Source organism: Barbatula barbatula, assembly GCF_947034865.1.
Source record: "Barbatula barbatula genome assembly, chromosome: 19".
NCBI lineage: Eukaryota > Metazoa > Chordata > Actinopteri > Cypriniformes > Nemacheilidae > Barbatula > Barbatula barbatula.
Window position 1 is genome coordinate 11230002 of NC_136782.1, and position 26423 is coordinate 11256424.

The 26423-nt window shown below is 41.4% G+C and overlaps 1 protein-coding gene across 3 annotated transcripts in view; it reads right to left on the bottom strand.

The window, feature by feature from the left end:
• ncam1b (neural cell adhesion molecule 1b) overlaps positions 1-26423 on the bottom strand; it is an 80381-nt gene that overhangs the window by 36384 nt on the left and 17574 nt on the right. For 2 of the 3 annotated variants that reach the window (XM_079482091.1, XM_079482090.1), the window contains exons 2-8: positions 10355-10429; positions 8699-8908; positions 8106-8249; positions 7307-7444; positions 7113-7230; positions 6411-6571; positions 5455-5597 (exon numbers count right to left, since the gene is read on the bottom strand). In XM_079482091.1, the coding sequence (XP_079338217.1) occupies positions 5455-5597; positions 6411-6571; positions 7113-7230; positions 7307-7444; positions 8106-8249; positions 8699-8908; positions 10355-10429 (989 nt within the window). Of the gene's footprint in view, positions 1-5243; positions 5268-5454; positions 5598-6410; positions 6572-7112; positions 7231-7306; positions 7445-8105; positions 8250-8698; positions 8909-10354; positions 10430-26423 lie in introns of all 3 variants that reach the window. The other variant, XM_079482089.1, reaches the window with a different exon arrangement.

Sequence of the window (26423 nt, forward strand, 5' to 3'; positions counted from 1 at the left end):
ATTCTGCAGCGCCGTCTAATTGCAACTAATTAAAGTTAATATCTTAATATAAACTGGAGCCCTGAGCTAATGATGAACGCTTGAATGATGCTGATAAAATACCCACAGCAAAATGAACAAGCTGCTCATGTTAGCAATCACCTGAACCCTTCATTAACATTATTACATGATCACATCAGGTGCCCACAGCGTCACACCCGCTCTGATCTCCCAAATTCACATGATAAATCTGTGATAACATCAAAAGGAAAACAAATGTTTATCAGGATCTGCACAATGCACAAATCTGAGCTAATTTGTGTATCACGCAGGGTTTCGAGGAGGACACTTTCAAGCAGTGTGAAGTGTTCATTATTAAAGCAAGATGTTGTGTCAGGAGCCTGCTGCATACATGGAATTAACACATTACAGTTAAACCGACAACGTTTACTCAATTTACTTAAAGGGGTCTTATACAGTATAATTTTACACTTACATCCTACATGCTACATTCCTCCTGAAGAGTGATGAAATTAAAAGCTATTGTAGCATATATAATTGCATGACTTTGCAAGCTATGGAAAGAGATGAATTGTTGCTTATTCTACAAAGATACTCTGAAATGGCCTGGCCACATTTGTTGGTACCCCTTAGAAAGATAATACATCATTGGATTATAGTGATATTTTAAACGAATGGGTTTCTTTTAATAGTATCGCACTTGTATCCAATCTTGTAATCCGTCATTCAGCCGATTTAAACAGAAGAGTAGTCAATGTGCTGTTTGGTATCATAGTGTGCCCCACACTGAACAAGGATCAGAGAAAGCAATGGCTAGAGTTGTCTGAGGAGCTCAGAAAGAATATAATAGACAAGCATGGTAAAGATAAAGGCTACAAGAACATCTCCAAGCAGCTTGATGGAAATATTATAAAGAAGTTTGAGGTCCATGGAATTGTAGCCACGCTCCCTGTGTGCGGCCGCAAGAGGAAAATCCAGCCCAGATTAAACAGAACGATGGTGCGAATGGTAGAAAAAGAACCAAGGATAACTGCAAAACTGATACAAGCAAAAATCCAAGGTGAAGGTACTTCAATTTCTGAATCGCACCACCCGTCGCTTTTTGAGTGAGGACTCCACTTTTGAGTGAAAAACATAAGGCCAGACTGGAATGTGCTTAAATTTATATTGAAAAGTCACAATCCTTCTGGAAGAAATGTCCTTTGGACAGATGAGTCCAAATTTGAGCTTTTTGGCAAGTCACATCAGCTCTATGTTCACAGAAGTGAACACCATACCTACAGTGAAACATGGAGGAGGCTTGGTTATGTTTTGGGGCTGCTTTGCTGCATCTGGCACAGGGCTGTCATGATTCTGCCTGCTCTTGTCTTGATTTTCTGGTCTAGGGGCAGAATCATGACAGACCCACATGTTTTATGTGGAGAGAAACATATTATTGTCAATCAGGACATAATATGTGTTCTCTCCAGTCTCGTCACTGGCCCCGCCCCTCTCGTTCCTAGTATTGCTTTCCTCCTGTGTCTCATTACCCACACCTGCCCATCGTTATCTCTTTTGTTAGTCTCCCTATATAATGTCCTCTTGTCTATTGTCTTGTGCATGTTTGTTTTGCATTTGTGTTTGTATCTCGTGCCTGTGTTTCATCATATCTTTGAGACATTCCAAGAGTCTGAGTCGAAGTGAGTTTTAGTTATTGGTTAGTGTTGTTTAAATCCTTGTTAGTTTAGTTAAGTCCTCCTCCTCCAGTTCTTGTATGTTCTTTTACCCCATTGCAGGCTTTTGTTTTGTTCATTAAATCCCTGTGTCTGCCTGCATATGGGTTCTCGCCTGAGATCTCTCCCCGAGATCCTGACACAGGGCACAATGAAATCTCAAGATTATCTTCTATAAATGTTATATAATATACATATTTGGTTAGATGTCCCATCATTTTTGTCCTTGACATTTCATTTGTCTTATTATTGACAATATCATGTTATATACAAAATCAATCAGATTTCTATTTAATATGGAAGTTATTTCAGGGATAATTGTGCATTATTTGTTTTTTGTGGAGGGGTACCACAGATTGGAGCATGCATGACGCTTTTAACCAAAGAAACCGTGCACTCACACAGTACAGTTTCTTTTTTTTATCAGCATGTGTATTGCTTGAGAATCTATCCCACAAATTTTGATGTAATGCTTTCCTTGCTACTACAAGAAGACATAACGTTCTCTGTTTTTGAAGTGATCTTGCTAACTTAACTCCCCTTTAACAGTCCAAATGAATATATTTAAATCTCAAATATGCCTTATTTCACGCCATATTCAATTATTTCACGATTCATCACAACCTCTGTTTCAATAGTGCAAAAAGTAAAATAAAAACTCTGTCATTTACATTCATGTCAATTCAAACCTGTATGACTTTCTCTCTTACAATATTTGAAAAAATGTTGGTAACCAAACAGCGGCGACCAAATTCACTTCTATAGAATGGACACAAAACCAAATTTAAGTCAATGGGTGCCGTCGCTGTCCGGCTACTTGCATTGCAAGCTGTGTCTTGCATCGGTTTTGTGACCATACAATAGAAATGAATGGGTGTCGCCCTTGTTTGGTTACCAACATTCTTCAAAATATCTTCTTTTGTGTTCTATGGAAGAAAGTATACAGGTTTGAAATGACAAGAGGGTGAGTAAATGATGACAGAAGTTTCATTTGGAAGGTGAACTATATATTTAACCATCCCTATAACATCTTTTCAGTAAGGTAGTCAAAAGAGGAGAGACACTGGGTTTCTTCAGGGAAGATATGCTGCTGTTTTTCCCACTGTTGACGTCACTGGCAGGAATGGACAAAGCCATAAATGATGGAACCAGAGGCACCACTGATCTGAATGAGCATTGTGCCATTTGAAAACAAGAGCCACTCCACACATAGCTAACCCTCTCTGTAGGAAGCGTTCTCCTTAAACTACAGCAATCTCAAGTTCTGACAGAAAGAGTGATCTTATCACACTTCATGTCCAATTTATACAGCTGTCTTCCTTTATGTATTAATGTGCTTTACAAATGGCTCAGGGAAAGCTGAAAAAGGGTGACGGGGGGAATGACAAGAAACTGGCTGATGTATTGGCTCTTGTTCAGAGGTTGAACTGTTCTCTTGTTTTTCAGTAGGACTGTGATAAGCTGTGGTCCGCGGCCCATTCTTTATCGCCAGAGGTCCTCCTGCTCTGCCATTTTTATGACCTGCTCATCCGTCTGCTACATTAGTAAGTGGCCCAGTGTTGGCAATATATGACAGTCATGAGCTCATTTTTTATTTACCCAACTATTAAAATCAGACGATAAGATAGAAGTTAGATACTTCTGAAGAAGAAAACATTTATCTTAAAAAGATGGGAAACTCAAAGCGCTGAGCCAAGATTCTTACTCTTCTTGAATTGAAATAATACAGAAATAAGGATTTAAGATCTATTTTTATTTCACCTCTCATATTCTCTGGAAAAGAAACAATAAGCATGACATGGAGTTTTTAAAAAGGTATTTCAGATAAGAAAAAACTAATCAGTGAAATGTTTTAAAAAAAAACAACCTCAAATGATTAATCCGGTGTGATGTTGCTTTTAGCACTGGCGGATGGTTAGGAAACCTTTCATAATACATGAAAATAATTAGCAGTGTTGTGGCAAATTGCTTTTCACATGTGAATATCAGAAACACAGACAGTTTATTTAACTAAACTGCTAAGTTAAAGACAAAATGAAATGGCATTCTCTGAAAAAAATGCTTAGTTATGAGTCAGACAGGATATTAAAAAAGAAAAAAAGGTGCAGGGTGGGATGTAATCGATTGTGAAAAGTGGGCGTCCCACTTCCAAATAGTTAAAGGTGTAGTTCAAACAAAAATTCTGTCATAATTTATTTACTCTCGCGACATTTTAAACCCTTCGTTCCTCTAAAAAAACACGAAACAAGATATTTTGAAGAATGTTGGCAACCAAAAACCGTTGGTCCCCATTGACTTCTATTGTATGGACACAAAACCAATGCAAAGTCAATGGGAACCAACAGTGTTCTGTTACAAACATTTTCAAAATATCTTATCGTCTGTTCTGCAGAAGAAAGAAAGTCATACAGGTTTAAAATGAGAGGGTGAGTAAATGATGACATAATTTTCATATTTGGATGAGATTAAGTGTCAATTGTGGCAGAAATTGACCAAACAGATAGTCCCACCCTAAACTCATGTTATTGGTTAAAACCATTACGTATTAACTTTTTTAACCTGCAATAATCTGCATGGCTTAAGTCAGCAAAATGTAGTCAGTTCAGAGGCAGAGCGTGTTATTACATTTCGATGCAAAATGAAAGAAAATCAGAAATGAGGATTCAAGTGACTTCAAGCTCAACTAAATACAGTACAAATAAAATGATATATATCCATCCTATCCTGCTAATCATTTATTGTAACCATGATGCTCAACATGGTGCTCAACAGTGAAGTGAAGTTGGCATTCATGACAACCCGACACCCACATGAAGAGATGAGCAAGACGGTGGGAGACAGACAGCAAGACAAGCTAGAAACAGCAAAGCGGTCCAACAAAGAGCTGACACGAAACATGCTCCTTCAGAAACACTGTGATGATGACTCAGGACGAACAACATCAACTTTTTTTATTTACCTCTTAACACAGTTGGTTAAGAAAACAGTTCTGTGCCAAGTGAGCTGCTTAACTGCCTACACAGACAGCATCTTAACTCACAGGTGATATGAAATGTGACTCACAAATAGCGCTCTGCATTGATTTAACTATTTCACTAGGAGTTTGATGTTTTTTCACCTCATCCACCATCTAGGATTTATTTGTTGCAATGCATTGTGGATAATATACCTAAGATTTTATTTATTAGCCACTACATGAAGTGTTAGTGTTTGTAGACAGCTCACCAGGTTTAAGAACAGAGCATGTAAGTCAAGCATGTAAATGTTTTTTTGTTACAGCTTGTGCCCATCATCACTCTTTCATTCAGGAGCTTTTGCAATAGCATTGCAATTTCACCACCATGCAAGTCTCATTTTCACATATCAACACAGTATCACGACTTTGAGAACTTCAGGGAATCGAAACACCAGATGGTCAATTAGCAAACGCTCCAAGAATGCCGTTTTTGGAAAATCTGTGATTGAGAAACAGATCTGAGCAGGTTCATTTTCTGGAGGTTTGTTACTATACCTGACTTTCTGATCTCATACCTGATAAATCCTCTTTTGGTGCTCCTGCAGACAAAAAGATATTGTATGCATGAAACAGCCAGAGGCAGGTCCACCGCCACGACTCCTCCGTTAAGCTAGCAGCTCCCTGTCTCTGTGCTATGACCATGATGAATATACTGCAACTCCCCTAGCCCCAATTCTAACTCAACAGAGTGAAACGGAGACCCTGTGCCCGTGCGTTTGGAGTTACCTGTTCTCCCTCGGTGAAGACGTGGGTACCGAAGCTCCAGGTAATGGTCGGTGTGGGGTCTCCGGTGGCCTCGCATGTTAACGTCACCTTTTCGTCCATTTCTATGGCAGACTGGCTCTCCAAAAATGTGATTTTGGGTTGCACTAAGAACATGTAATTTGACAGGTTAGAGTTTTTACTCTTCAATGACATTTCAGTCATGATTTAGTCGTTTCAGATTTGATCCTTATCCAATTACAGTTCTTACATCTTGCCTACACAGGGCGCGACATGACAACCTACTTGTTCTAATGGGTCTGTCGCCGGATCCAGTGTGGACAAAATGTAACATTATAATGGGTTCTAATGCATTTTAATGTCTTTTGTCGTGTCGCACCGGTCGTGTACGGTGTAGACACGATGTCATGTCTTATAACTGATAACACAAGTTGTATTAAAGGGACAGTTTAGGTCAAAAATAAGACATTTATCTGTCATCATTTATTCACCTTCAAAACTTGTGAAGAAGAAGATATTTTGAGAAATGTTTCAGTGGTTTCGTGTCCATAGAACGAAAGTCAATGGGGGCCAATTTTGTTTGGTTACCAACACATATATGAAAAGATCTTATTTTGTGTTCTGGTTAAAAAAGAAAGTCATTCAGGTTTACAATGACATGAGGTGAGTAAATGATTTTCTTTTTTTGGTAAACTATTCCTATAAGTAAAATTGTGCTGTTTTTGAAACCATTTTTTGCATTTGTTTACATCTAATTTTCTTGTATGTAAAGTAACTCATTTCTAATTTTGGATGAGCTGTACCTTTAAGGTAAAAAAGATCACGCATATGTCACGACACTTTGATGTGTGCAGAATGAAACAGAATTCTTTATGTTTCAGTGTTGACGATTCACAACTCTCTTTCAAGACGGCTCTAGGTTGAACTCATTTCCTCTGAGATCTCTCATTAGTTCTTACCAAAGACTTTAAGGCTGAGCTCTTGTTCGCTTTCCCCAGCTTTGTTTCTTGCAATGCATGTGAAATCTCCCTCGTCCAGCTTTGTCACACCCAGCACAGTCATCTCTGAACCATCTTCATTAAAGCTGTATTTATTCCCACTTTCAAGCAAAATGTTGTTACTGAGAGAAAAAAAAGACACTGTGTTGTAACTGAACAGCAATGGGAGAGACAAATACAGTTTCTCATCGAAGGGCCGTTTCAATATTCGTCTAGAGATTTAAAGGATACAAAAGTGTATTAGGAAACATAATGTACTGCTTGCCAATCCCTCTGAGATAAGGTTTTTTTCATTTGGCTTCCATTTGCCCCTCTATTTGTGGTCTTTTTGCAGACGCTCCTTAAATCATTGGATTCCTGACCATGGGTGAGACCTCTTGATTTAAGGTCAAACAGGTAATAAATATACCACAACTCTTGTCAGAGGAGAGGACCTGAGCTATTATGAGACAAATAAACACCTTCTTCACCCCGTGCACCCACTCCACGTCCAGCCAAAAGCTCCCTGAGACGCCGTGTCGTACTAAGGGATTTGTGTTTATAGGCTCTCCTCAGAGAGGAGGAGAACATGTGCTCTTGTCGAGCTTATGAGAGAAACATATCTTGTACCCCATGTAAGATCTTCATTTATTCAAAGGATTTTTGACATATCGGTGGGTTTACCGTTTCCAGGTCACCATCGGCTCGGGAAATCCATCTGCGTCACAGGCCAGCACCGTCGAATAGCCCATGTCTGCGGTTGCGTTTGTTTCTGCCTGACGGATTCTTATCGTAGGAAGGACTGATGAGAAATATTACAGGTTAGACGCCAGGACCAAACCTCTGAATCTCAAATGTTCAAAAAGGCGAGAGCTTACCGTTAACAATGACTTGAATGTTGCGGAAGTCGATCTCTCCCCGCGCTTTAATGCGACCCTCGCAGGTGTACATGCCCTCGTCGCTCTTCCTTATCCCTCGGATTTGGAGGTGGTTGTTAGTCAGTGTCCTAAAACGTACTGGAGAGAACAAGAGGGAATTCATTTTTTTCGCTGGTCTGCACAGATGTGTGGAATAAATCGAGCACAAAAATGACAAAGTCAGTGCAGCTGTTTCAGTTTCATCCCTTTTTTCCACCGGTAATCACAATGATTAATGCAACATTTGTTGATGACTTAAACAACCTCCATAGTTTTAAACATACAGTATGAAAAAGATGTGATTTCCCGATTTACAGGTGCTAGTTTCGTGATTTTGTTTTTTTCACCAAAGGGTTGCTATTTGACACTTGCAGCCAGGAAATAATCATTTATGTATTTTTCACAATAAGATGTTCGAGAAGTAAGAACTGAATGTATTATGGCCGTATAAACACTACAAAGTGGCAACTGTGAGACATCGATGTCACTATATTATGTGATGTAAATTTGCTATATTATCATCTCCATATGCAATATGTAGAAGTCAAAATAGTTTGTGTCATTGCTTGAATAAAAAATAATGTCAATAACTCCGTCGTCCATGTAGATGAACCGCATAATTTATTTAAATGACCTTTATCAGCTATGTAATATCGGGGTTTTTTTCACTTTAGAAAAAATTGCCTTCCAACAAAATTATGAGAAATCATGCAATGTGTAAAGAGAGGATAAAAAGTTAGAGTAAGTCCATCTATCTTACCATCCTTATCGAACTGGATTTTTGCACCTTTGTATTTCCAGAGGACAGCTGGTGGAGGTGAGCTTGTGACATCACACACAATAATGGCGTCATCCCCTTCTGAGAACTCTTGTGGTGACGGTACATTTGTAAAAGTGATTTTTTCTGGGAAAATAAATGGGTGATTCTGCTTCAGTTCAGTTTTGTATTTTAATTGTATAGCCTAAACCAGGAGGTTCTCAAATCCAAGGCCCCCACTGTATTCAACATAATTTAAAGCCTCCCACTCACAATAATTCTGAATTACAGTGCAATACAATGAGATCCCCCTTGCAAGTCAGCTGGGGACCCCCTGTTGAGAACCACTGGAAATCCAAAATATAATCTAAACACACAAGTTTCGTACTGTAGCTAAAATTGTATGTATCCTAAAACACATTAAAGAATTTTACTTAGCTTGGAAATGATGAACAATATTGTGTTGATGGTTAATTCTAGATTTTTCTTTACTGATTTGTCTTTGTAAAGAATACAAAGCCTTCTAAGCACATATTGATGTTCGTATAGATGTCAATCTTCCTTGGGCACAGATTGACTGTAAACATGCATCTTACGGTAGATTTTAAGATTGACGGTGGATTCGGCCTCCTGATCGGCGCTGCTGGCCACACATTTGTATGTTCCAGCGTGATCGACTTTTGCATTGTAGATAGTGAGAGTGGATGACGTCTCGTCGGTACGGACCACGCTGACATCCGTTCTGCCGGGCTCAAGCTTCTCTCCACTCGGAGAGAACCAGTCGATTTCCTTCGCCCCACCGATTACTGCAACCAATAGCACAGTATCGGTCAGCATCACCATTCAAAGAACCATTCTCATAAAAAATAAGCACAGCAGAAAGGCAACAAAAGCAAATCATGTCTCTTATGCGATTGAATCGTTTGCTTAAATCAATCGGCGTTAGGTGTCACCGGAGAAACAGCTGTCAGATAGTACCACCTAAAACATTGACCCATTCTCTGGTTACCGGTCTATTAACCAAATCACCAGACCATAGAAAAGAGTGCTTGTGAAGACCCGACGTTGAGAGCAATTATCAGACCTGCTGTTCCACGTCTTTGAGTTTTCAAACGAAGCCCGGGGGAGTGTAACCAGGAAAAACGCTTTCCAGAGTGAGACGCGGCGACACAAAAGGTTTAACGTATTTCTCCCGGAAGCTCTATTCACATGGGTCTCATTTACTGGGTCCTCAGTGGTATTTACTGACATTGGAAACCATCAACGACATTGAAGATGAATGGTTTAACTTTTCATTAACTAGTTTAAATATAGCGAAAAACCGCGTTTGGAAGTCTCAAAATCAACCAGCAACAAATGATCAGTACTCTGAACTAAATCTGCCTGTCCTGAATTAAACACATTCGATTGCAAGGCAGAGAAAGAACAGTGTTAAAGAAATAGGTTACCTATGAAAATTGTAAGCATTTACTCGCTCCATTTGATTGAAAACCCAGAAATATTTTCTCTCTTCTTTGAAATACTAAAGGAGATCTTAGAAAGAACACCCGAGCTTCTGTTTTCCAAATGAAAGTGGGCATTGATTTATACGGTCGAGTTTTTAAACAAATCCACTTTAAATCCACCTTGACTGTGTATAAAACAGCAGTTTAGATTTTCTCTCCAATATCTACTTTTGTGCTTTACAGTATGGAATATAATGAAAATAGTGTGAGAAAATGATGCAATTGATCATAATTCCTTGTTTAGAAAAACTGATTGATAGTTGACCCAAAAATATATATTTTTTTGTCTTTATTTAACTCATCCTCGTGTGATTTTGAACCTGTGTTACTTTTTTCCTTCCACAAAACACAAAAGAAGATATGTTGTAAACAGCCCCCCATTCACTTGCATATACAATAGAAGTGAAGTTCAGTAACCAACTTTCTTCAAAATATCCTCTTTTGTGGATAGGGAGAGTAAATGATGAATGGTGTAACGTTTCATTAACTAGTTTAAATATAGAGAAAAAACGCTTTTGGAACCGCATTTCATTTTTGGGAGAACTGTCCTTATTTATCCCAAAATAAATCAATACAAAGATCAGTTGAAAATGAATCTGGATTCAGCATGCAAATATTACAATGACAAGAGTTGAACAAACCACATAAAAGTGTTCAAGATGAAAACATTACAGAGATGCCAAACAATCATTTCTTGCAATAACAGTAATGAAGTCTAAATGTGTCTGGTCAAAAATAAAGACTTACCTTCACACAGAAAGAATCGAGACTCCCCCACACTGATCTCACCCTGAGGAGGTGTGATATCTACTTGCAGAGAAACTAAAGAGAAAAAATGAAAGAACCAGTATTAAAACACATTAAAAGCACGTCAGAATAACAACAGATCTCACGATCGAGAAACTTTTCAAACTACATTTTGTCACATACATAATTCAACAGCACACAGTGACGCTGAGCGCTTTTCATTAACTCCACACGAGCAGCTGATGTCTTCGCATTTACAGGCGCACGTGTAACTATGGAAACCTGCGGGACACAGGCTCCTCTGATAAACAACGGTGCATCATTTTGATCCGTTTAAATGAGAGGCGACAACAAACAGTGAAGATAACAAGCTCATTGTCAGCGCGGCCATTTCACCTTTCAGATTCATTTACGCATTATTGTGCCCGAGTGTGATGGCCGCTCGACCGCGCATTCAGCAATATGCTAGAAACGCAACCCAGAGCGCTGAGATTTATTCCTATTTCTAATTTCTAAGGCTGATTTAAAAGTAATACATTCAACACTTTTTTCTTTACAAACATAGAAAGGCGAGAGCAAAACAGATCGATAGGTTTCAATTGAGGGAAAATAAAACCCAGTTGGGCTGGCCGATGATTCAACTGAGGTCATTGCTCATCCGTATGTCCGAGCACAGGAGATGTTAGGGAAATTAGTACAGACAAAGACAGCAGAGCAAAGACAGAAGCAGCGCACAGATGGTGGCCTTTTGTCTTCCAGGTAATTTAATAAATGGTCAAACCCGAGCAAATGTAAACCTCAATTAAATCAGCATATTCAATCGATACTATTGGATGTGTGTTGGTGTTAGAAGATGGACCATTCATTCCGTGTCCACTTACGTTTACGGTCCCTTGAAACATTACTGGACAAAAGAAGAACTTTAATCTGTCAATTTGGCAATTCTGGTAGCGTTTTAAAGGCGCTGTGAGGCCAGTTCGTTCTTTTAATAAATTAGCCGCTTATTAGCAGGGCATGCTGGGAGATGCATGATAATACTGCAAGTGTTATGGCCACTTTGGTCTCTGCTCTATATTATTTATAAAATAATAATAATGAGAACAACACTGCTTAAAGCATTTACATTTTCTGTTAAAGAAAGTGAAGCACTGGCACAAAAATGCCCAGGAACACTTAACTGAAGCAAAAAGAGGTCATACACAGTTTGTGGCAAATCCAGAGTACATGATTTCCACTCACAAAGGGATTGTTCACTCAAAAATTGTGCCATCATTTATTCATCCTCATTCAACCTCATCACTCTTTCTTCTGTGGAACACAACATTTGTTGGAAAAATGTCTCAAGTGGTTTTATGTCCACATAATGGAAGTCAATGGGGGCCAGGGTTTTGTTTGGTTATCAACGTTCTTCAAAATATCTTTGTTTGTGTTTTGCAAAAGAAAGAAAGTCACATAGTAGTAAATGATAAAATATTTGTAGTGTTTGGTTGAACTGTCCCGTTATCTATAACAACCAGAGTTTCTAGTAATATAATGCTTTTTCGCATTATTGCTGACCCCATTTCTGGAGTTTGTTTCCTGGGTTACACTTTCTTCTTGTGACGGTCCTGAAAAGTGTGAATATTGTGTTGGATACAATATTTCTTGCAAGTTGGTGTATGTGCATGTGACTACAGCTGGATGTTTCTGCGTCTCATCCACCCAGTCACACAACGTGCATCTCACCCCATCTGTTTATCACATCCAGAATGACGCAAATGTATAACATTTTAACAATGCTGGCAGGATCTTTAATAAAATATCAGAATGCCTTTTAAAATGTTGCCATTTGAACTGCATGTCATACTGCTCAAAATCAGAGCGTGTTTGTTTTTTTGGTGAACGCATCTGCAGCTTTTCTCCGGAGAAACAAATGGCCCTGCACAACTGTCACATCACATCTTATAAGCGAATCATTGAGGAGATTTGCAGGCATTTTTATTTGTCAGTATCTCTGCTGGAGATTGAGAACACCACCTGAAAAGCGAGAATTCGTCCCATTTTTACAAAACATCTGAACAGAACTTTTACAAACACATCTAGGTTAGCTCTGGATCCAAATGTGTCACTGTGAAATGTTGTCAGCTGCACAATGGCTGTTTTTGATTTAAATGAGCGATAATTTTGTAGACAAGTTTAAATCAATTGACATATTTTATGTTAAACTTCATTTGTTATTGTTGTACCCAAATTGTAGGTCAGTTGATATAGTCATCAATGACATCAATGACATCAATTATGTGGTATGAGATGTTAGTCTATCAGTCAGGTTTTCGCTGCTCCAAATGTTGCCAAGTTCAAATGTTGCTACATTAACTCTATAAGTGTTGCCAACTATTAACTATTAACTACTAACAAGTAGCTAAAGCCTTCTTGAAGTCACTAAATGTTGTCAGATGATGTCATACGGCAAATTGCATGTTTGTGACACTAATGCGTTGTGCTGTATTTGCATTACATGGATACCAACTACTGAAAGGAGTCACCAGACTTGTCACCAGCCACTTTTTTAAAGTAACTAAATGGGTCTGAAAAGTCCCTAAATCCAGCGAGAATCACTAAGATGGCAACAATGGTTCTTTTCTAATATAGGTCATAAACTCTTCATTTTAATAAACCAAAATTGTATCTGCACATCAGTGGATAAATACGGAACCCATTACTCTGCATATTGTTTTGCGATTCCTTTGATCCTAACACCCAGCTGAGGATAAAAAACCCTGTTAAACTGTGTGGTGAGGAAACTTTCCATCACTGGTGACAACCGCAACAACCGCTCAGCAAAACATAAAAAATAGCATCGCAGCTCATTATAAAACTCAGGAAGGAAATTACAAGCCCGGCTCGACAACTGGAGCTGCTTCCTCTATATTAGGTCCATTTCTGCCGCAAGCTATTCGATAAGGTGCTGGGAACGAAATCTGCCTTTGCGATGACGGCCATGACTAGATCTGGATTTCAAATGCACTGCCTGCGGTCTGACAGTGGTACCGTGGGTAGGTTACCACCCCACGGGGAAGAGATTCTTCAAACGGCTTGACAATAAAGAAAAACAAAAAGACTGTATGAGTAAGGGGGTAAAGCACCTGTGCAATCATACGTTTACCAGCGCTGTGCAGGAAAACAGACACAAATGAAATGAAATGGCAATCTGGACCTCAGCTATGGGAGTATAATGTGAAATGCTTAGTTCCGTGAAGAGACAGTTTGACATGATTTCCGCATTAGATTGTGTTTTCCCTGGAATTAAAGTTGACAGTTTAATAAAGGTAAATGAGGTGTACACTAAAATTCGATTAACACTTGTTATAAATATTTTAATATTTACCTTGAATTGACTCCAAAATGGTTTTATCAATTGTCAAAGCTGCTGGTATTGAGAACTATAACAAGTGGGAGGTAATACTTGTGGTTTTAAAGCCACAATATGTACATTTGGACCGCAAGATGGTGCACTTTGGAAACAACAAAAGGCAAAGCTAAATGACGTTATGTAGGAGAGTGGAATTATGGGACATGTTGTTTTCACCATCCAGAGGCGTATGGAGGTCACCCATCATGTTCACGGATGAGGTAATGAATTTATTTAATTTATTATATAGTAATGAATTACAGCCTTAAAGGGATATCGTGCCAACCGCTAGGACCTCTGACCAGCTCATGGCCAGATTGGCTTGTTTTTCCAACACCCCTCAACGACCTCTGTTCATCTTTGGAACACAAATTAAGATAGTTTGATGACTTTCATCGTCAGTCTCCAACATGTGTTCGGAAGACCATGGACACATGCGTTAAAAACTAGCCCTGTGTTAAAAACTAGTGGAACAACTCGCAATGCAATAGAAAACCAAAGCATTATTTTATACGTTTAATTTTGAAGACACCACATTTTACAATGCAATATCAAACACAGCACTACTGCTAAAATATCAACACTAACTAGTCTAAAAATTGGTCAATCTAGTCATCCATAGTGATCCAAAATCTCTTTTGGTTAAAACCTCGATTCCTCTAGTCGTTTTGGTTATTATAGCTAAAGAAGAAAAACACGACTAAAGCTGATATTAAAACTTTACCTAGGCTAGCTATTGTATTAAACAGCGGCAGATTATCGAGGGCTTATTTTTTTCTCAAAATAAAAACTTGCTTTTGTATAAAATTGTTCAATCTAGACAAATTTCTGATCTCACCTTTACACGTTACAATACAGCTTGAACACAAATGTTTTTTCGCCTTTAATAACTTGGCTTTATGGGCTGAGGTCTCAGTTCCAATGTAACCTAGATTCACCACAATAACGGTCTTATTTCTTGCCATGCCTGTCATGTTCAGTGATAAATGTTTCCCACAGAAAATGATAACCGCCCGAACGAGCTCTAAAATGTATTCAGAACCCTTTGAATCTAGGGGCTGTGATAAAAGTGATAATGGAGAGAGAGGGAACCCAATTACGAGGCTTTTTATTTGAGTGCAGTGAATTCAGCGCTCATCTGCTGTTATTCACACACTTCTGCACTTAGTTCCTTTACGGTGCGTTTGCTTTAAGTAAACAAACATAATTTAGAACGAGTTCACAAGACGTGTTATTTGCTCATCTTTTTTTCTCCCAGAACTAGATGTTTATCACGTGTTGTTGCTGTACCTTTTCCTGGGAGTAAGATCCTCAAAAAGCTCACAACATTCTGTACGTGATGTGGAGCCGTTGCTTGGCAACGTGACATCCCGTGTTGTGAAGCCTGAGCGTGTGCAGAGTATGTTAATGTTCTGAGTGGCAGGGGTGTCCGGCGATCCACCAGAGCGATGCTGCGGGCTACGCAACATATGTAATGAGACAATGGCATTTCTGTTCACAAAACCGCAAAGAATTCACAGAATAGTGTAGCCTTTTATTTTCCAAAGCTGTAGGGATGTTGTTTAACATAGTGGCATTTTTAGACACAGTCAGATTCTTGGGACCCATGGGTACTACATGGTTGTTTACAACCTGCGGTGCCATTCTCCTAGGTTGACTTAATCTTACAAACACCACAAACAACTTAAAGATGTTGACTGAAAAGGTTAGAGAATTACTAAATTAGGCTGTTGAGGGGTGTTGGAAAAACAAGCCAATCTGGCCGTATGCTGGTCAAGTATTTATCAACAAAAGGATCTTGTTTACTAAATATCTTTGTACACTTTTGTAACCGAGTAAAGCATCTGTCATTGATTTTTTTCTAAATACGACAAAGTATTAACAAAAATAACTATCTGACAGTTGGTACAGGTTTCCTGATATGTACATTATACCGTTAAAACATTTAATATATTTTGTGATCTTGTGAGTAATTTAATCTAAAGGCATTTGAAATCGCTTTAATACAAAAACATAATTGTGACAAAATATCTTTTTTTTATTGAAAGGGATATTTCACCCAAAGATTATTAGTTCTGTCATAATTGACTCACCCTCAGGTTGAAATCCGTATAACTTTGTTTTATTTTTCTTCAGTCACGGCATAATTCTCATCATCACATTATTGTTCTACAATCAACGATCTACAATCTAGAAAAAATATTATTAAGGAATGAATGTTAGCGTATAACACCTTCGTCTGTCACAATTCTAGATATTTAAGGTACATTTGGGAGACTGCAGTTTGCCCATTGCACACACTTGGGACGGGACTCCCATTTCTCCAAACAATGGAAGACAATGGAAAGGTTTTAAGAAGGATTTTAATCATTTTAATCTTTATTTGGAACATAATTGTTTCAATTGTATTCAGTGCCACTAGCGACACCAAAATCGCTTACAGCTGCTTCAGCGTCAATTATAAAATCAATATTTATCCGTTTTACTTTCTTAATACACATTCTTGTTATTATTGCGCACAATTCATCAGTTCACATCATTCGAACGAAATCGGAAAAGTATAAAAAATTATAATCCGTTTCATCAAAATGATGTCTGCGTGAACAGGGTGCGCAGTTGGATGCAAAATAGGCTGACTCACAATGTACACCACGTATCATTGCCCTCGGACCGAGGGCAGGAATTGGTCCACACTATTTTTGACCCTATGCTAAGAGTTAAGAGACTTCCAACCAGCATGAGAAAAAACGTTTCTGGACAGGATTGCAGACACTGCCTTTAAGGTTGTTTCTAAAGGGAAATAGTCCACCTGAAAAGAAAGAATTCAATCGATTCCCATTTTGCGTTGACATGCAACTTACACATGGCTGAAATACTTCTTAAACAATTCGGCTTTTCTCTTATCTCTCACATTCCATCACTTAACTAACTGGTCTGTCAATTTGCGACTCGTGCTGGGTGAGGTACAGTAGAAGCAGACAATGAAGTGTTACTTTCCACACGTATGGGCTTCCGCTGCGTGCATGCAGCTCTCCCTGCAATTAAACCGATTTCTGCCATGTTATCATTCAGTTCAAAGTCTTGACGTGACCAGGTAATACAAAAAGCCTTGCAGTTTGCAGATTCAATTGTCGAGCCGTTGCTATTTTTGCCGTAGCTACTGTACAGTACGTGTAAGACACCTGTCACGCTGCATCGGCTCATGGGCCAGCTTAAGCAGATTACCGCTGTGTGTTTACAGTCGGCGCTGGATCCAGAGAGATGTGACTGTGTGGAGAATATGATGAGCTACTTATCTGAAGCCCTGGGGTGGGTGTAACCCTTTTCCAAATGAGGAAGCTACTGACAATCTGCTGAGCTGTTGTTGTTCACGACTCACGACTATACCTTAGTGCTGTAAAATAATACATGAAGCAAGACTTCTGCTTTGGCTGTGCGCAACGGCGCGCAATAAATCCTGGGAGTGATGTTACATAACGCTTTCAGTCGCTCGCATATGGGGGACGATCTTTGGTGAACCGTTGCTAAGACAGGCCTGCATTTGCTTGCTGATCATGCCATGACCACAGTAATCGTCCCCGGTACTCGTTGCCATGGAAACCCCCCCAAACCCCGACTTCTTTTGGCTCGTAAAATCTGTGAATGGGATGCAAGGGCCCACCCCTGGAAAGGCTTACCATGGGAGGAGCGCGAGCAGCAGCGTCTTAAAACTACAGGAAAGGCTATTCAATATTTACAGTCAAATACTGATTTTTTATAGCTATTGGTTAAATTATTAATGGCTTAACTGTATAATTTAAAAAACTACAGAAATAAAGAATTTTCATATACTATCATTAATGCCTGGTTTAAAAATGACATCCAGTGAGTGTATTTTATGTCTAATGCTTAATTAAGCTCCACCCACTTGTGAAGGCGAATGCCTTGGCATTACATAATTCACATGTGCACAGTGTATGGTCTACAATGTGGCATTATTGCAAAAAAGCCATCAAGACCTAAAGAAATATCTTTATATTTTTGTATTATCAGTATGTGTTTGTCGTCAAATACAATCTAAAGTAAAGGCATCATTTTTATGAAACCTATAAGCAACAAGGTATAATCATTAAAAATATAAGTTTAAAAAAATCACTTTACACACGTCATTTTAATTATACACTCTTCAAAGACATATTTTGTAGGTTTTATGTAAACATCATTTTCTGCAAGTGGTAAAAAGTGGTGCTTGCCTGTGCACAACTAGCTGCCACGATGCTGTGGGTGGTTGCCAGGGCGTTCAGAGTGGTTTTGAAAGCATCGCTATGTGGTTTCTGAGGTGTTCGGGATGGATGCTTAGTGGATAACTCACGTGACCGCCCCCTTAAGTCTCTATGATACTCAGATCACTAGATATAGCTCAGATCCTTAAATGCTAGTGTTTGGGATCCTGTTATATCATTGCCAAAAATTAACAAACCCCTCCACTTCAAAAGAATCATGCATGCACCGCAAAAACAGTTTATAGGCAGCTTAGCAAGAAGTAATTAACCTAACGTGGCATTTGCAAATACAAATAATGGCAAACATCATCGAAGGCATAACATGTTTCAGTCACAACAGTACACTTGAAAGGGTTTGGAGTGCCGTCTTCCCCCCGCCTGTTGATGAAAGACTCAGCGAGCCGAGGCAGAGCGCATCCAGGATCGACGTGAGTCGGCTCAGACCTGACCGTGTTCAGGCAATTTGTGCTGAGTGCCCATCAACATCTGTACATAACTTCACAGAAGCTCTCCGGTGCAGCGGAGGCCAGGGGATAATTCACTCTCTCTACCCGTAATGAGAGTTTATTTAAGTGGCAGACGAGAGAGAGGAGAAGGCAGAGAGTTTGCCCCTCCTCCACACTCTTCAAATGCAGCTGCGTCCTGTGGAGGCAGAACTGTTTGTGCTCAACTCAAGAGGCTCATGTTGCATTCTGGTAACAAGAGGCAAACCTCAGCCGCTGAAAGTCTAGGCGCAGCCTCAATAATTTGATCAGGCCGCTGATGCGGGAGGCTATTATGATATTAAGAATACGTGACTGTAAATGATGAGGGCAGTTCATGACCTGACCCCCAGAACCTTTCCCCATAATCCTGGTTTTGAGAAGGGTGGAAAGCTTAAAGATTGACTTCATTCTATTCTGCCAGAGTATCATTTGTTGGATCTCATAAAGCCCAGCGAGATAAAATATTATGAATGCACTTTTTTCATTCAAGACTCAATTGTATTTAAAAAATGTTTATCTTAAATGACCTATTTTATATTGTGAAAGTGGTAATGTGGAACTGTCACCTTTACTTTGATCTAACCCTAAAATTGACTTGCGTATGCAACGGTATGTATCCTAGGTAGGCAAGTGAATAATTGGAGGTAAAAAAAGACAGAAGATACATTTTATTGCTTTTAGCTTTGTAGCTGGTTAGAACCATAGACTGTATGAAACATGGATGTAGTTACCTAATGACGTCACCCATAGATTTCTGAGGAGCCTTTTTGAAGCCTAAAGTGGGAAATGCCGGCCGTCACCATCTTAGCTGCGTGTCACTGCGCGTCACTCCCAGATAATCGAAAATGGGCAGAGAGGCAAGACATGGTTGGAGCTGAGGTGCATAGTTGCTGAAACTACTTGTCACTTGAGAATTTTAAGGCTTGATGTAAGTGAAACGAATGAGTTATATAAACAATTACCCCCTTGACAGTTGTCATGAAGGGCAAAATTTGCTAACAAAATAATATTTTGAAAAATAATATTTTGCACCTTAGAATGCCATATGGTATCTTCCTGCATCGAGTAATCTTAAGACAGTGGTGCTCCTTTGAAACTGGAGCAGTAAGATAGATGCGTTTCCCCACCCTGTGTTACAGTATGAACCCCCCACTGTCCCATTATACACCAAACCAGAAATATGTTCCTTCTGTCTCTCTTCACACTGAATAACATATTGCATGAATATGCAATATTATTAAGGATATTTTAAGGTGTTGTATGTAATTTTTTGTAGGATCTACGCACAGAAATGCAATATAATATAGCTATGTCTTCAGAGGTGTATAAAGACCTTACATAATGAAGCGTTATGCTTTTATTATACTATAATGAGCTATTTCTTTCTACATACACTGCGGGTTCCCTTGCATGGAATTCGCCGTGTTGTCTCTATAGTAGCCCTAAACGGACAAACTACAGAGCGCCTTTCGTAAATACTTTTATCTCCTTAAGCAAAGAACAAAAAAAAGACATGACGACATCTTTGTCCTGTGTCAGCCACCATAGTGCTTCGACAGGTAGTTGTAATTCACTACCTCATCGCTAGATGTCGCTAAATTTCAAAACTGGACCTTTAAATAGATAAATATTAGCTAAATAGATCGATTTTAGATAAAGATATTTACTTTAAAATAAAAAAGAATTAATATTGGCTGAAAAATAAGGTAGGGAGATGAATACTAGCAAATCTGACATTATTATTAGTAAGACTTATTTGTGACCCTGGATCCCAAAACCGGTCTTAAGTAGCGCAGGAATATTTTTGGCAATATTTGTGGGTCAAAATGATAGATTTTTACTTTATGCCAAAAATCATTAGAATATTAACTAAAGATCCTGTTCCGTGAAGATATTTTGTACATTTCCTACCTAAGTATATGCAAACTATATTTTTGTGAGTAATATGCTGCTAAGGACTTAATTTGGACAACTTTAAGGTTGTTTTCTTAGTATTTTTTGCACCCTCAGATTCCAGAGTTTTAAATAGTTAAATCTCGGTCAAATTTTATCCTATCGAACAATACATCACTCACTGTCTAGGACTGTTGAAGTTAACTTTAACACAAGGAACCAGGCCTGTAGGCGCTCACTCAATGGATCCAGGGAAGAACTGACAGGATTACCTCCAGTTAAGTGGCCGTAGCAGACAGAGAAACCAAGCGTGTACAGTAAAGATAAACTGAGAGCGTATACATCTATACAAACTCTGCACACACACATCTATAAAACACTCGCACATACATACAAACTCCGCACACACACATCTATAAAACACTCGCACATACATACAAACTCTGCACACACACATCTATAAAACACTCGCACATACATACAAACTCCGCACACACACATCTATAAAACACTCGCACATACATACAAACTCCGCACACACACATCTATAAAACACTCGCACATACATACAAACTCCGCACACACACATCTATAAAACACTCGCACATACATACAAACTCCGCACACACACATCTATAAAACACTCGCACATACATATAAACTCCGCACACACACATCTATAAAACACTCGCACATACATACAAACTCCGCACACACACATCTATAAAACACTCGCACATACATACAAACTCCGCACACACACACATCTATAAAACACTCGCACATACATACAAACTCTGCACACACACATCTATAAAACACTCGCACATACATACAAACTCCGCACACACACACATCTATAAAACACTCGCACATACATACAAACTCCGCACACACACATCTATAAAACACTCGCACATACATACAAACTCCGCACACACACATCTATAAAACACTCGCACATACATACAAACTCCGCACACACACATCTATAAAACACTCGCACATACATACAAACTCCGCACACACACATCTATAAAACACTCGCACATACATACAAACTCCGCACACACACACACATCTATAAAACACTCGCACATACATACAAACTCTGCACACACACACATCTATAAAACACTCGCACATACATACAAACTCCGCACACACACATCTATAAAACACTCGCACATACATACAAACTCCGCACACACACATCTATAAAACACTCGCACATACATACAAACTCCGCACACACACATCTATAAAACAATCGCACATACATACAAACTCCGCACACACACATCTATAAAACACTCGCACATACATACAAACTCCGCACACACACACACATCTATAAAACACTCGCACATACATACAAACTCCGCACACACACATCTATAAAACACTCGCACATACATACAAACTCCGCACACACACATCTATAAAACAATCGCACATACATACAAACTCCGCACACACACATCTATAAAACACTCGCACATACATACAAACTCCGCACACACACATCTATAAAACACTTGCACATACATACAAACTCCGCACACACACACACATCTATAAAACACTCGCACATACATACAAACTCCGCACACACACACACATCTATAAAACACTCGCACATACATACAAACTCCGCACACACACATCTATAAAACACTTGCACATACATACAAACTCCGCACACACACACATCTATAAAACACTCGCACATACATACAAACTCCGCACACACACACACATCTATAAAACACTCGCACATACATACAAACTCTGCACACACACACATCTATAAAACACTCGCACATACATACAAACTCCGCACACACACATCTATAAAACACTCGCACATACATACAAACTCCGCACACACACACATCTATAAAACACTCGCACATACATACAAACTCCGCACACACACACACATCTATAAAACACTCGCACATACATACAAACTCTGCACACACACACATCTATAAAACACTAGCACATACATACAAACTCCGCACACACACATCTATAAAACACTCGCACATACATACAAACTCCGCACACACACATCTATAAAACACTCGCACATACATACAAACTCCGCACACACACACATCTATAAAACACTCGCACATACATACAAACACTGCACACACACATCTATAAAACACTCGCACATACATACAAACTCCGCACACACACATCTATAAAACACTCGCACATACATACAAACTCTGCACACACACATCTATAAAACACTCGCACATACATACAAACTCCGCACACACACATCTATAAAACACTCGCACATACATACAAACTCCGCACACACACATCTATAAAACACTCGCACATACATACAAACTCCGCACACACACATCTATAAACCACTAGCACATACATACAAACTCCGCACACACACATCTATAAAACACTTGCACATACATACAAACTCTGCACACACACACATCTATAAAACACTCTACGTCAAAAATAACCTTGTAGTTGTTACTCAGTTTCTGATTTGGGCATACATACCCACATCATAATCTACACCAACAAAAGACAGTACCTCTTTAATCTTGTGTCATGAAGTGAAATGCGAGCTTTTCTGATGAGCATTTCTGTTCCGTCCGCTCGTTTTATTGTGTTTAACTACAGCTGTCGTCAGTGTTTTTGTTTGGCAATGGCAGCAGGTATGTGTCAAAATATCAAATTGGAGACTGTATTCTGTCGATTGTGGCACTAAACAACACAACAAGATGATATTCTAAACTGCTTGTATTGACTGCCTCCAGTTCCCTATCGATACTTCACTCGTACTGCGTAGCAGGACGCTATGGGGAAAACTCCTTTTTCTCCGATGACTGAAGCAATTCAAAAGCGCAGTGAAAACTGCACGGTGATTGGTTGGAAAAAAGCAGAGCTTTAAACCAATCGTAGCGGAGCTGCCGGACCAATGGCGATGGCACCCGCCAAAATGGGCGGGGCTTATGGCTATATAAGCAGACACATCGCCGTAGGGTCTTCAGATCTCTTCTCCTTCAGCGACGACTCGTCTTCGCTTCCCGAGACTGACTGCTTCGCCGTCGAGAGAGCACCTGCAGCGGATTCGACCACGGCTCAGCGCCTTCGCTCCAGCGGATTCGTCAGCGGTTTCGCTCCGGCGGTTTCAGTTGGCGCCTTCGCTTGAGAGCGGCTTCGCTTGCAGCCGGTCTTTTCCCTGCCGCTATCCGGCGACGCTAAAAGAGCAAAACTTTCCACACTTTCTTTTCAGAGAGTGTTAGAGCAAATTTCCTGCGGCATTCACGTGCAGTTTTCACTGCGCTACAATGCCGCGTCGTCCCTGTCGCTCGTGTGGGGTTTTCCTGCACGCCGTCGACGGTCACGACGAGTGCGTTTCATGTCTGGGTCTCTCCCACGCAGAGAACGCGCTAAAAGAGACGGAATGCTCTCACTGCGAGAGTATGAGTCTCTCCTCTCTGCGCTCGCGGATAGCTTTCTTTTCAGAGAGTGACTCCGCCCCTCGATCCCCCCCGCCTCTGCTCTCACATGACTCTGTGAGACCGAAGCAGCGGGGTAGAGGTGCAAAGCGCTCGGGGAAACGCGAGCTCACGCCGGCTCGCCGTGCCTCGCCTTCCCCGCAGAGAGATGTTTCCCCGGTCTGTTTCACCCGAACAGATCAGCGTCCACTGGCGGCCGCCTGTGACATGATCTCGTTCGGTGGAAATGAACCGGAGGATGACGACGCCATGTCGTTAGCGGCTTCAGACGGGGAGGAGTTAGCGGGCTCGTTGGATGACCCCGCCCCCTCGCCGTCTCCAGAACCCAGCGGACACGGCCCCGGCGCGGACTCCGAGCTCTTCCGGGTCCTCACGAAGGCCGTCAACGAGCTGGGTTTAGAGTGGTCTCCCCCAGAGGAACCCACTCGCAGCCGCCTGGACGAGTGGTTTTTGCCGGGGCGCCGTCAGGCTCCTCGTCAATGTAACTCACCGTTCTTTCCGGAAGTTCACGGCGAACTCACGAAGTCATGGCGCGCCCCCTATTCGGCCCGTCTTCGACCTTCTTCCTCCTCTGCGCTCACCTCCGTGGACGGCGCTGAGGAAAAAGGGTACGAGAAGCTACCCCCCCTCGATGAGTCTGTGGCCGCACATCTGTGTCCGCCCGCCGCCATCGGATGGAGGGCTAAAGCTTCTCATCCTTCTAAGCCGTGCAGGACCACCTCGGCCCTCGCTGGACGCGCATACTCGTCCTCAGGCCAGGCGGCTTCAGCGCTTCACTCCATGGCAGTGCTCCAGGTCTACCAGGCGAAGCTCCTCCAAGGCATGGATGAGTCCGACCCCGACCCTGCGCTCTTCAGAGAGCTGCGGAGCGCGACGGATCTTGCTCTACGCGCCACCAAGGCCACGGCCCAGGCGATAGGCAGATCCATGGCCAGCTTGGTGGTGCTTGAACGTCATCTATGGCTGACGCTCACGGAGATCAAGGATGCGGATAAGGTCCCCTTCCTGGATGCTCCTATTTCCACGACCGGCCTCTTCGGACCGGCGGTGGAGGGTTTCGCAGAGCGTTTCACGGCAGCGCAGAAGTCTTCGCAAGCCATGAGACATTTTCTGCCTAAAAGACCCGGATCTCGGCCAGCGGCGACCCATCCTAAACCCGCCTCGACGCAACAGCCGGTGAGAACCCCTGCTGCTCAGAAGGCCTCGGGAGCTGACAGCCGTCAGCGCTCCCGTTCTGGACGGCGCTTCCCGCACCCTCAGCGACAGGGTCCCCGGCCTAAGATCACGCTGGACCCCGCGCCTCAGGCCCCGTCCTGAGCCCGCTGTCAGGAAGAGGAAGGCTACAGGGCCCGCTCCAGCCGGCCCTCCTTCAAAAACCGCTCTCATGTCTGCCTGGTCACCCCGTTCAGTTCCGGGTGCCGGCAAAAAGTGTTTAATAAAATGCAATGTTGTAAGTGCGGGGCCTTTTCTAACGCCCACACCACAGTCTGCAAAATGTTTAATAAAACACAAACTTGGTCAAAAAGAGAGCAAGCTTCCTCTTCCATTGTTCCTGGGAGTCAAGCCCCCAAAAGACGGCGCATCTCCCCTTTACACACAAACCCTTGCCACCCGGGCCGAGGCCTGGAGAGCCATCCCCGGAGTGTCAGACTGGGTTCTGGAAATAATATCCCAAGGGTATTCTCTCCAGTTTGCTCGTCGACCCCCGCGCTTCCGCGGGGTCGTCCCCACCCGAGTGCAGGACTCGAATTCTCACGTTCTGCGCACGGAGTTGAGGAATTTACTGGGAAAAAGAGCCATAGAAATGGTTCCCCCAGACCAAACCGAGTCAGGCTTCTACAGCCGGTACTTCCTAGTACCAAAGAGGGACGGCGGCTTCCGCCCCATCCTCGATCTCAGGCATCTGAATCACGTCCTTATGAAACGGCGCTTCAGAATGCTCACGATGAAGCAGATCCTCTCGCAAATACGCCCAGAGGACTGGTTCTTCTCTCTGGACCTGGAAGATGCTTACTTCCACATTCAGATAGCCCCTCGTCACAGACGATTTTTGAGATTCGCCTACGAGGGAATTGCTTATCAATACACGGTCCTTCCATTCGGACTCTCTCTAGCTCCTCGCACTTTCACGAAGTGCATGGATGCGGCTCTCTCCCCTCTCAGACAGAAGGGAATCCGCATTCTGAATTACCTCGACGACTGGCTTGTTTTAGCCCAGTCGGAGGACGAGCTAAGGTCTCACAGATCCCTCCTCCTCAGCCACCTGGAGTGCCTGGGACTCAGGATCAATCTGGCCAAGAGCGCGCTGTCACCCAGCCAAAACATTTTGTTCCTGGGAACAGTCTTCGACTCGAAACGCATGACCGCCAGAATTTCGCCAGAACGAGCTTTGGTCATTCGACGGCTTGCGGCCTCATTCACACCCGGGGTTTCACGCCCCCTCAGGGTTTTTCAGAAAATGCTAGGTCTTATGGCCTCTGCATCTCAGGTACTGAGTCTGGGCATCCTCCGGATGCGCCCCCTACA